Raw genomic sequence first — 13,176 nt, 5'->3', positions numbered from 1 at the left:
TAAAAGCAAGTTTTCGTAGCCAAAAAAAATCAATCTAGGCAGGCATATTTAAAAAAACTAATTTCGTCTGGATTCGAACTCAACACTTTAGGTTCCAAAGGCACGCGCTTTACAACTTGACCAGTGCGAATACACTTAGAGGTTGCTGAGATTCCATAATAAAAAAAAACTACATTAATGTTTCGCCGGGCAATTTGAAAAACAAAATCCACTGACGAAAATTATACTAATCTTTCGCCGACAATACGAAAAAAAAGTTCACCGATGAAGATTTCTGAAGAAAAAACAAGAATAGCCGGTTACTGCGCAAGTAGCACAGAAAATTTCGACCACTGTCTTAAGAAATAAGAAAAAAATTTTCAAACTCGGTTGTTTATCTGCGTGCTGTGATAAAACGATCTGAACAAACAACTAGAACTTCGGCAAATTCGACCGTCCTAGTAAATTAGGCAAATTGGACAAAATTTTGGTAAAATTGACTAGAACAAACAATTCATAAAAATCAAAATTCAAATTTTTTAATTTTTGAAATTTTTGATTCCCAAAATGGCGCTAAAACAAACTTCATTCAAGTAAAATCAAGTTTTCGTAGCCAAAAAAAATCAATCTAGGCAGGCATATTTAAAAAAAAACTAAATTCGTCTGGATTCGAACTCAACACTTTAGGTTCCAAAGGCACGCGCTTTACAACTTGACCAGTGCGAATACACTTGGAGGTTGCTGAGATTCCATAATAAAAAAAACTATATTAATGTTTCACCGTGCAATTTGAAAAACAAAATCCACTGACGAAAATTATACTAATATTTTACCGACAATACGAAAAAAAATTCACCGATGAAGATTCCTGAAGAAAAAACAAGGATAGCCGGTTACTGGGCAAGTAGCACAGAAAGTTTCGACCACTGTCTTAAGAAACAGGAAAAAAAACTTCAAACTCGGTTGTTTATCTGCGTGCTGTGATAAAACGATCTGAACAAACAACTAGAACTTCGGCATATTCGACCGTCCTAGTAAATTAGACAAATTGGACAAAATTTTGGTAAAATTGACAAGAACAAACAATTCATAAAAATCAAAATTCATATTTTTTAATTTTTGAAGTTTTTGATTCCCAAAATGGCGCTAAAACAAACTTCATTCAAGTAAAAGCAAGTTTTCGTAGCCAAAAAAAATCAATCTAGGCAGGCATATTTAAAAAAACTAATTTCGTCTGGATTCGAACTCAACACTTTAGGTTCCAAAGGCACGCGCTTTACAACTTGACCAGTGCGAATACACTTGGAGGTTGCTGAGATTCCATAATAAAAAAACTATATTAATGTTTCGCCGTGCAATTTGAAAAACAAAATCCACTGACGAAAATTATAACAATCTTTTGCCGACAATACGAAAAAAAATCACCGATGAAGATTCCTGAAGAAAAAACAAGGATAGCCGGTTACTGGGCAAGTAGCACAGAAAGTTTCGACCACTGTCTTAAGAAATCGAAATTTTTTTTTTAAAACTCGGGTTGTTTATTTGCGTGCTGTGATAAAACGATCTGAACAAAAAACTAGAACTTCGGCATATTCGACCGTCCTAGTAAATTAGGCAAATTGGACAACATTTTGGTAAAAGTGACTAGAAGAAACAATTCATAAAAATCAAAATTCATATTTTTTAATTTTGAAGTTTTTGATTCCCAAAATGGCGCTAAAACAAACTTCATTCAAGTAAACCTGTTTTTCTGAGTGAAAAGGCTTTATTATGACATATTATTCGACCCATTCCCATTATTATTTTGATACCTGATGTTGCATGGAAAACTAGCACACACCCGAATACAAATTTGCTCCCCATTATCAATGGCCGGACCACACGCCCAAGTGACATGTTCATTGACGCTAACAAGTGAAAAAATGACGATAATACGATTAATTTGATTTTCTTTGTGATCACTTGATAATAAAAATTGTTAATTGCCCTTTTCAATATTTGCTTTCTAAATTAAACCACTAATCACAATAACTGAAAGATCTAGAAAATTAATTATATGGTCTACGAAACAATCTTTACTTTGCGATCGATCCAGATTAAAGTTTTGATTGAAATTTGTGATTTTAATATGTATTAGGTACAGGGGCGAAGCGGAACAAACCACCACATGTACGCACAAACATCACGCACTTGAAAAAACATAAGTAGAAAAAAATAAGAACTGTTGGAAACCAAAGTTGATAAACCAAAATTTTACTATGTCTCGATAGAAAAACTAGAGGCCCAGCTTAAAACTCGAGCTACCTGTTTGATAATTTTTGTATTTGCTATATTGATGTGGGATGAAATAGGTAATTTCAAAATTTCAGAAAAAGAACTTTGCCCAAAACCTTAGTTGTCTCTCCACTAAAAAAAGAAATTTCTGAGACATTCGAATTTTCTCAAGGGCAAAACAACTCTCTCTTAGTTGTCTCTCCACTAAAAAAAATAAGAAAAATTTAAGACATTACAATTTTCTCAAGGACAATACAATTCTCTTAGAAAAAATTGGCAACAAAGACTGGCGGCCTCCGCAGGAAAACTCCGCAAGCAAAAATGGGGCGTGGCTGCAGGTAGATTCCCATAACTGGGTTTCTCAAAGGAACACTTGAGCTAAGAATTGGCAGGGTAGTTTTCGCGGAAACGGTTTACGAAAATTCAGTTTACGAAAATTCAAAAAATGGTTTACGAAAATTCGAAAACTTGACTTTTCTGAAGGCGATAATGTTTTGTGTATAGAAATTTTGGAGTGGCAGCTATTACATAGGAGCATTCTACAACCACTATTCTCGCTTGAACCTAAAATCTAAGGTTTGGGAGGGTAGTTTTCGAGATAAATCAAAGTTTCAAAAATCGTTCAAAGAAGAAATATTTGACTAATCCAAAGGGCATAATTCGTTTTAAAATTTGATCGTAGCCACTCAAGCATCGAAGCATTCCGTAAACCAACCTACTCTATCCATGGGAGGGAATATCTCAGATTTACGAGAGCATTTTCGAGAAAACAAAAACAGTCCAAAAAAATTGGTCAAAAACTTCCACCACAGAATTTTCGCAGGCTGGCAAACGAAAAACGGTCTTTCTATTCAAAAGGTTTTTTAAATTCAATAAAGCAATCTATGAGAACTAAAATTTTCGGAGTTAAAAAAAATCCAAAGCGTCTCAAAAAAATTAATATCAAACAAAAAATCACAACATCATACATTTACATAATACGAGTATTCATCAAATAGGAAATATTGAAAAACATGCCAAGCAAAACATTCAAACTTCAAGCTAGCATTGGAGCAAAACTTGGGAAGCAGAAGCAAAGCCGACACCATCTTTGAGCAGACACCAGAAAAACAAAAGGATTTTTATGAAATTCAAGGTCTGAACTGAAAAAAAAAAACAAGTCCTGCCGGGACTCGAATCCCAGATCAAAGATTGCAAAAGCTGCCGGATTACATCCAGGCCAAAAGGATAGGAAGCAGGAAATTCTTACAGAGGTGAAGCTGAGCTTCCCACCACTTGCGATACAAATCGTTATAAAAATCGCAAAAAAGCCAAACCTGTCTGAGAAAAAAATTACCTGCACAATTAGAAGCGTCACGAAAAACATTCAGAAAGCTAGTAAGAAGCCCAATCGTCAAAAAGTCTGCAGGATCTAGGCAGACAAAAATAAACAGACAAACGATAGTTTAAAACCGCCGAAAACTTTCCAATTGTAAACAAACACAGTAAGTATTAGACCAAATAAATTTGCCTTGCCCTAAATAGTCCGCATGTCAGTTTTCACTGAAGCGTAGCATTGCAAAGTACCAAGTCGACAAAAAATAGAAATAACTATGATGGAAAAAACTTGAAAACATAGCCAAGAGACAGTTGGAAAAGATTGAACGAATGCAAGAAAACAAAAAAATAGTGACTTGTTTTTTGAAAAAATCTCTAACTTTCGAATTTCAAAGAAAAACATAGATGCCTCAAAGCCCTGCAATTTTCTAAAACTAGTGATCATTATACTTTCGCTGTTCGATAATGGAATTTGCATTCCTTTAAGGAAATAACTGAAATTAAAAAGAAATCAAAAGTCAAACCGCGAAAAAAAAATTGACCCGACCAAACTTTAAGAGTTTTCCTGATGAAAAAACAAAAAATCATCGCGATTTATAAAAGAGTTTGATTTACGTCCATCGAATCTTAAAAAGGCAACAATTGTTTTTGAAAATACCAAAAACTCAATCTCAGAAAAACAAACGAGATATATAACCATTAGCAATAAACAAAGCTATTAATAATTACCGAGCGTCGACGAAGCCAACAACACTTGATTAGACATCAATTGATGCGAAAACAAAAAATGCCACCAAAAAATGTTGCCATAGAATAAACAATAATTTTTTGGAAACACGAAAACTTCAATCTCGGAAAACAGAAGAGAAAAACAAACACTAGCATTAAACAAGGTTTTAGTTTTTTGCCGAGCGTTCAATAAGCCGACAACACGTGATTAGCCGCCAGTTAACCCGAAAATAAAAAATGCCGAAGGAATTCAGTGTCATAAAAAAATTTAAGCGAATAAAAAGAGCTAACTTTAACTTTTATACTACCAACTGACCTGATACATTCAAAACAATAATAATCATCTTTATCCCTAAATCGATGCAAAATAAGTTCACTAAACCGACAAAACGTGAGCCAAAATCACCAAAAAATTCTGGTGAGGCAACTAATCTGTCAAAACAAAAGCCGACAAACTACAGCCCGAATTTTTCCATGAAAAAAATTAATTTCAGACACTGAAAAAACTAGGGTCCGGCCGGAAGTCGAAACTCAGAAAATAGCGTAGAGGGGCGACCGCATTACTTCCAGGCCAAGATAGAAGGGGTCTAGCAAATGCTGAGATTCGATAATAAAGCAACATCAATTTCAATAACAAATGTGTAAGAAAAGCTGTTTACGGGAAAAAAAGTTCCCGATTACAAAATACTTGCCCTCCAAGTGTAAAAAGAGGAATCAACACTTTAACTTTAACCCATGCTACCTTGTCCCCTGACAAATTGTTCTACGTTCATCATAAGCAACTCCTCGGGAAGGTTGTTTTCAGCAGATAAAAAAGCTGAGAAAATTTTAACGACTTCGTATCTGCATTGAAACAAAGGAAAGCACCGCAAAAAAATGGTTTTCAAAATCCGTACATATCTCAAAAACCCAGATCCACCGGTGAAAGAAAATCACTTATGGTACATTTGAATTACCCCACAACCTCAATGCAAACCAAAGGTTCACACTTACATTATGTACAATATTACAAATCATCGACATAATAAATCATGACATTGTTCGCAAACCCATCGCCTGCTCCTCCACTTAGCACTTTCACTGTTTTGTTTCCCAAGTCAGTCATAAACTTCGCATTGTCATCACATCTAACTTTTCCTTTCAGTGGTTCTTCCAAGACTGGAATAGTTAATGGGCCCCCAATTGGATCTTCGTACCTGTAGATACTCAGTGATGACTCATTCTTGATTTTGGACGCACGCATGATCCGCTTTTTAACTTTGTGCAGTGAATCATTCTCATACACAGGAATTTTGACTGTGAAATAACCACTGCATGGTTGCGGGTTAACGAAGTCGACCTCAAGGTGTGGCGCCGCGTAAAAATTCGACATTGGTTTGAGAGGACAACATTCCTCTCTAATTTTTTCATTTGGCGCTTCACGCGCAGGCATAATTTCAATCTCTTCCAGGTCAAGAGTCTGTTTCAAATACTCTTTGTTCAATTCTAGAATTTCAGTCTCTGAGAACAGACTTGATTGTTGAAACACTGACGCTCCCTGCGTTTGAACATCGGCTTTCACCTTTTGTGCGAATGGCATGCTCTTTTTGGCGTATTTATTTGATAAATTTAGCTTCTTTATCTTATCAGCAACCACGTTGTCCTTCGGAAAATCATTTCCATTTCCGATATACAACTCATTTAGAGCGCTGATAATTGAGTCCTGCCATTCTGGGAACTTCTCAGCAACATATACAGTTCCATGGGTAAGCTTTTCCTTCGGTGCATCCAGGGATTTTCCTTTTGGTGCCTTCGGGTTGCTTTGCTTTTGATACCAGAGCCTGAACTCATGGGCAGCGTCTAGGAGATACTGACAACTTTTGATCAGAACATCATCCACTGGTTTAGTTTCTGGCCATCGTGCTTTCAAAATTGAACCCTCCTCGCCCATGTAAGTCCAGATGTGCTCACATATATGAGGACAGATAGGTGAGAGGATCAATATTTGGTTCTTAATAAACCTTCTGGTCAAGTCCTTATGTAGCTTACCCAAACTCAGCTCCCGATAACGATCTCGACAGGCTTGAAATTCAAAGAATGCAGTTCTCAGGGCATCTTTGTAGTTCATTTTAACGAAGTGCTCCCTCGTTTGATTAATCAGAGAATCCATTTCAGTGGCAAAAACTCGATCGCAAAACAGCTCACTGTCAGGACCACCACGGGTTATCTCTTCTTCGTCTTCAACGAATTCTCTTACCCACTCCACAAACGTAAACAGCCGCAAGATAGCTGTATCTGCTACTTTCTCCAAGAAATTGGCATCCTCAATATTGTCACCAGCATCTGCAAGTGCCAATCGCATTCCGTCGGCTGAGAACTTCTTGATACTTTCATTCAGAGTCAAGAAGTTGCCAGTCTGCTTGGACATCTTTTCGTTGTTCAGCAGTAAGTGGCCATTTGCATGTATACTTTGGGGCCACAAGTTCGGCTCATCCGGCCAGATGGCAACATGGTTATACAAGTAATACGTCAAATGATTCGGAATCAGATCTTTACCCGAAACTCGCATGTCCACCGGGTACCAGTACCTGAACTCATGCTTCATTTTGGCTAGCTTATCATCCGCAATTGTCGTTTGAGGCTTCGACACGTCGTTGAAAAATATGTAGTCCCAGACATCTGGTTTCATTTCTTCCGGTTTGATGTCCAACAATCCAGGCTTTGCTCCCCTAAGGTCACTTTGTAGTAAGTGAGCAATGGTGTAGTAAGCATTGTATATTGTAGAGTCAGAGAGAGACTCAATCAGCCACGTTTCATCCCATGGTAACCGAGATCCGAGACCATACGTTCGACAGCACGCATGTTCCTGGAGCCAGTCGAGAGTTTGAACAAAATTGTTATTCACTTCTTGTGAGTAAGTATTCACGTTCGGGAGGCACTCCTCGCGCACCTTTTTTTTCCATTCAACCTCACCGTAGTCTAGATACCATTGGTCGCACAGGGCTACAACACAAACATCATTTGATCTGGACACAACGTTGCTCTCACATTCCATGTACTTCACAGCCAACTTTTGATCAATCATCAATTGTTGGACAAGTTTTTTTGCCTTCTGAACACTTTGACCGGCAAACTCTCCTACTTTCAAGACACCTTCATAAAACCCTTTCATATACACTTCTTTTTTGGCTTCAGCTAATTTATCGCTATCATTTTGAGACTGAATTTTCATTTTGTCGCTCAATGTAACAGCGGCGAGATCACCTAGCTCCGGAATATCAATGATTGCGACTGGCTCAAATGGAAGAACAGCATGATCAGGCAACCCGTACTTCTCGCGAAATGCCGGCTTCTTTTTCAGATCCTTTAGTGCCATGTAATCATCTGGAGAATCGGACGGAACACTCGTCACAACACCAGTCCCCTTGTCCTCTTTAATTGTCAACATGGGAAGAATGTACACCTTTTGGTACGAAGTCAAGGGTGCCTTGATTGCTTTTCCAAGCAGCTCCTGACCTTTTACGTCACAAAGTTTGTTAACTGTGAAACTATCGAACATTTCCTGATAAGCCATGTTGCGTGCAGACCGCGCTGTGCTGATCCAAATTTCCCCCTCTTTTGTGTTATACGCTAAATATGTTATATCTGGATGCACCCAGCAATTGGTTTGTCCATACATAGTTTCAGGCCTCAAAGTAGCAGCAACAAGATATACTTTTGATGACTCAAACTTGGTTTCTTTCGCTGCCGCAGTCACAGAAGGCAGCGAATCTAGAACCTCAATTTTAATCAATGTGTACTCGAGAGGACCAACACCTTCACCCGTTTGCCGATCATGGTCCATGCAAGGTTGGTTGTCTTTAGGGGAAAAAACTGTGTAACGCTTTCCAAACTTGATTTTCTTCCGTTCTTGCAGTTTCAGAAACTGCCACCGTACAAAGCTATCGTAATATGGATTGACATCCGTCGTGATGAAAGACCTACAATTAGAATTTCAATTTTACATATCCAAAACCCCAATCTCAGCAAAATACAGAAATGAGGTCTAAAAAAGTTACGCAATAGTAAACGTTCTTAAATGGAACTCACAAAAACTAAAGAGATCATAGAATGAACACAAGTAGCTGGCTACTGAGAAAGTAGCAGAAAATTTTCAAGTGAGGCGATCAGAGCCAAAATTCAAAATAGAGTCTTCTTTTGCCTTGCCTGAGCGGGCGGTGAGTACAATCTTTGATATGCATCTGTGCGGAGCTAAGGTGTACGTCGTCAGTCATTATATCAAGCTATGGCTACAATTGATCGTCATAAAACATTGCTTTGAAATTGAGAATGCAAGATCACTTGGCAAAACTGAGAATGCAAAATTGAAAATGCAATAGGGCCAGAGCACTTTTCTCAAACAAGTGTCGGTTTGCTTAAGAGTCTGATAATCGGAGAGTGATTGTTGATAAAGAAAAATGATCCCGTTCGACACCGAAAAATCTTATCTAAACTGACAGATGCGTTAAAAGAAAGGATCCGGAAAGGAAATTCAGCTTGAAACAGACCTCGATCTCGACTCATTGAAGGAAAATCCAACGCCAAAAACTAAATACGTGACAACGTTCTATTTCCGAAGGCTTAAAGGTTTTTTAGCAAGACCTCGCACAAATTCCTTTCCAGCAAACAATTTGGACCTAAACCCAATCGGGCATCTTTGGGATTATAAGAGGAAAATTTTGGAGCTACGATTCGCGAAATTTTTACAGAACAGGCTCATTTCATTGTTAATGCTTGGGTAAATGCTCCCTTAAGTATGCTGAAAATTCAAATTTATTCGATGCAAAGACGCAAGAGATTCTATATCCAAGCAAAGGGAGGACATTGAGTATTGAAATATCAAAAAAATGAAAACTGGTTCATTTAAAAATTTGATTGTTTATTATTTTTCTGAATAGCTTTTTTTTGCTAATTCAGGAGTCATTCTCGTCCTAATTCTAATTCTCCTTTAAACTACTATCAGATAGCTTGCGGTATGACTTTTTTCTTATTTAAATAACGTTAGAAAATTATGAATCTATCTATTTAATAGAAGCACCCGAGCTTTGGTTGGATTCGGCCAAAGTGACTTGCTTCAATGTGTAATACAAAATACACCTGCAAATATATAATATTATCTATAGTTGAAGAATTCTTGTCATGTTATTTGTATTTTGTATTACACAATGAAGTAAATCACTTTAGCCGAATCCAACCAAAGATAGATAAAGATAGTTCCAACATTGGAGTAAACTCGTAATTTGAACTATTCAACTATAGATATAGAAAATTTCACACTGAAATGTCAACGATACTAGACTTCCATCTTTTGAGAAACTTTATCTCTGGTTGAGACGAATTTTTCTGGGTTCCATCCTCAGTTTGCCGCACAAGCAAAATAAGCCTTGCGCGTCCTATTGCTAGTATCGCGAGGTGTCCCTATCTTCCCTGATGTTTTCGTTGATGTTACTGGCAGTGACAAACCGTACCCGGGTCTTTGGTTGCATACAGTCAAAACATTAAAAGGTACCAGAAACACATTCACGCCAAAAGAGCTTCATTTTAAAGCAAGATACCATTTAGAAAATTGTGCACAAGTTTGATTCCACAATAGATATCTCCTTGAGTATCCACCCTTTAGGAGATGAAGCAAATTTGGTATGTTTGTATCTCATCGAATGTTGTATGTGGTTGAGCTTTTGGTGGGAGCCCCACCCACTCCTGATCCGCACATCAGATAGCTTCGCGGTAAGGCTCTTTGAAGTATTTTGAATAATATGAACTAATCAACTATAATAATAGAAAATTCCACATTGATAATGTTAACGGCATTAAGTCTTAATTTCAGTTTGTGGACGGGTCTTACATTTAATTTCGAAAAACACTGCGATGCAAAGCAGCGGAAAAATGACAAATGATCCGACTAGTTCGCAAAAAGCACAGGTCCTGATGAGACTCAAAACTCTTTTGTCCCAAGCATGTGCTGTTACATCTGCATCAAATCGGCAGACCGAATAAAATGATATAAATTGATTAGAAGCCAAGTTATCAAATGCTTCAATGATTCTGTTCGACAAATTGCTTTTCCTTGAAAAGTCTATATTTCAATTTAAGACTGCTTGCTAATTGCAAGCCTAAAAGTCAAACAACCATTTAAGCCAAAGATCCTTTAACGATCACATAGATGCAAAGTGGAGCTTCGCGCCACTTGCTATACAACAAAAACGTAAGCATAAGAAGAAAAAATGAAAAACGTTGAAAAAATATTTCTACCGAAAGTCTCGATAGAAGTTCATTCTAGGCAAACGATCCAGATATTTGAAATTTAAATTAACAACAGAACAAAACTTATGAACAGGAAACAAAGCAGACTCTTTGAGTAGACACAAGTTAGCCCCCAAAAACTACAAGGAGCAAAATTTGCAACTATCCTGATACTTGATTTCAGCAGCACAGGAAAATCTGTGAAGCCGACAAACTTCTGAAAAATCTGGTTTCAAAAAATCGTTGAAATTTTAAGGCCCACCTGAAATTACAATGGAAAACACTTGCAATGACAACTACAATGAAAGCTGCTTTAAACACAAGAAAAACCCGTGATAAAGGCGCTAATCCGACTATCTTTGGGCAGACAATTGTTAAACCGAAAAAAAAATGATTTCGAAAAAATCAAAAATTTTCAAGTCCCACTCAGGAAAACTCTTGGTTCAAATGCATTGGCGCTACCACTAGGCCAACTAAGACGGAACCTGGATTTTGTGAAGGTTCGATAAAAAGCCAAGTTGACAATATGTGAGCAAAATTTTTTACGGAAAAAAGTCTAGTTCCCGATTATAAGACACTTGCTTTCACAAAAATAACACAGAGGCGAGGCTGAAATTTGCACCACATGCGCCACACAAAGCCACCGACTCATTTTGATGAAAATCTGAGGCAGAAAACAACAGCCAGTATTGATCTAGCTTTAAAAACGTCGAATTGCGCTACAATATAACCAGTAGAAAAAATAACAGTCAGAAAAATTTCCGTAAAATTAAGTTGAAAAATTAAAATGAAAAAGTTTAACTGATAAGATTTGTAAGATTTAACTTATATTTAACTTGAAATTATAAGAAACATTTCATTGACAATTTAAAGGCCCAAAAATTACATACCTTCTCCAATCGGCTTTTAATCCCATGCGAGTCAAATCATTCATAGCAATGGGTGGAAAGTAACTCAGCCAATAGTTTTCATCAGCAAACTTCGGAATATCTGTTTCAGGAATTCCAATAGCTTTCATTATCTGCCATTGGTACTTAACGCCACCTGTTTTCGCCACTACTTTACTTTTCTTCGCCTTGCCGATGTTCGCAATTCCAGCTTGTACATCGGTCTCCTTCTTTTCCACAATTTCGTCTTTTTCGTCGGGAAACACAGGTGGACTTCCATACAATTGCATCTCCTTCACCAACTTATCTGCACAAGCTTTGATGGGCATTCCAGTACAGTGGAACCCGAAAGGGTAGAGAACGTTCTTTCCAAGTAACCTTTCAAATCCAGCGGCAAACTCGCATTTAGAAGCAGTGAAAGCGTGGCCGAGATGCAAAACGCCGTTCATATAAGGATAGGGGAAAGTACACAGGTACTTTGGCTCAGAACCATCTGACGGTGCATCGATCTCAAACACTTTCATAGACTTCCATTTTGTTTGAACGTTCTCCTCAATTTCTAACAACACTCCGAGTTTTCCAGTACCCTTTCTTTCAAGTATCTGCTTGCTAGTCATATGTTCTAAAACAACGTTAAAAAATGAATACACGCGGCGCTTCGCACAAAAGGGGAAAACTAAAAATTCACTGTAAATTCTATATGCTGGCTTGGTGGCACTGGTGGCCAGAGGGTTTCTTCCGCTGTATACTTGCTTTGCCCACTTTGAGCAAATAAAACTGAGCAAAAAAACCTTCAAAAATTTTGGTTTGAAGCATGGAATATGCAATGATATGCTAAAAGTTTGTTTTGAAATAGCAGAAAGTTAAGAAGCCAGGGAAACTGAACTGACGTTTGGTTTAAACTAGCAGAATGTGAGGAAGCCAGGGAAACTGAGCAATTAAGGAAAAAAGACAATCGTCGAGCGGCTGTAACATTCGCCCGGAAGTACCTACCGACGGAAAACAAAGCTACGTCCTAAATTGACTGGCTAAGGGTCTAAAAACAGCTTCACATGCTTTTAACCGTCTCTACCAAAGCTAGTTCAATGGGTGGTCATTAACATCGGGTCGACAAAGTCGTTACAACTTAAAGGCTATCGGCCAATCGGCGCAAACTAACATAGTTACATGGAAAATTAGTGAGCTCATGGCTGGGTCTCAGTATCCCCAGAACTGCAAGAAATCTTAATCTGATGTTAAGTTAAAATCAATTCAGGCCATTCCGGGAAGCTGAAACATGTTTAAATGTATATCTCTCAGTTCACTGAAGACCCTTCCGCATTCGTGGTCTTCACCATATAAGCTCTCTCTTCAGCAACGCAAAGGGTTGCAATCGCGGCTCTCAGTCCTCTCGATTGACAAAGTTAACACGGTAACGATTGTGACAGCAAAAATTGAATAAATTATTTCGTCAATCCAAATCGACCCCTCAGAATACGTTCAATTGGAAGATTAACACCACTAATTGTTCAAAACATCCAATTCTCCCAGTGGACTGTACAAACAAAAATTCGTTGGCAAAAAACTTTTTCGGTCAATCTGGTCGAATGTTACAAAATAAACCAAAGTTGACTTATCAATGAAAACCAAAGAATCATTTTTAAGAGAACTGCAATCCATTGGAAAAACTCTAATACGTAAGCAGAGTGGAAGTAAAAGACAAGGAGAGCAAAAAGGACGCAAATACTGC

General features: G+C 37.6%; 2 protein-coding genes across 2 annotated transcripts in view; both read right to left on the bottom strand.

Annotated features, from left to right (window-relative positions):
* The window catches only part of LOC134848302 (uncharacterized), a 386,969-nt gene that overhangs the window by 90,765 nt on the left and 283,028 nt on the right, over positions 1-13,176 (bottom strand). The window lies entirely within an intron of this gene.
* Positions 5,236-12,066, bottom strand: LOC134848276 (leucine--tRNA ligase, cytoplasmic-like). Its single transcript, XM_063865669.1, has 2 exons — positions 11,451-12,066; positions 5,236-8,258 (listed from the first exon to the last, which is right to left on the bottom strand). Exons 1-2 carry the CDS (start codon positions 12,062-12,064, stop codon positions 5,306-5,308), a joined length of 3,567 nt encoding a protein of 1,188 aa, XP_063721739.1. The 5' UTR covers positions 12,065-12,066; the 3' UTR covers positions 5,236-5,305.

The sequence above is a fragment of the Symsagittifera roscoffensis genome, chromosome 1 (assembly GCF_963678635.1).
Source record: "Symsagittifera roscoffensis chromosome 1, txSymRosc1.1, whole genome shotgun sequence".
NCBI classification, from domain to species: Eukaryota; Metazoa; Xenacoelomorpha; order Acoela; family Convolutidae; genus Symsagittifera; species Symsagittifera roscoffensis.
This window is presented reverse-complemented; position numbering and strand designations above follow the sequence as displayed.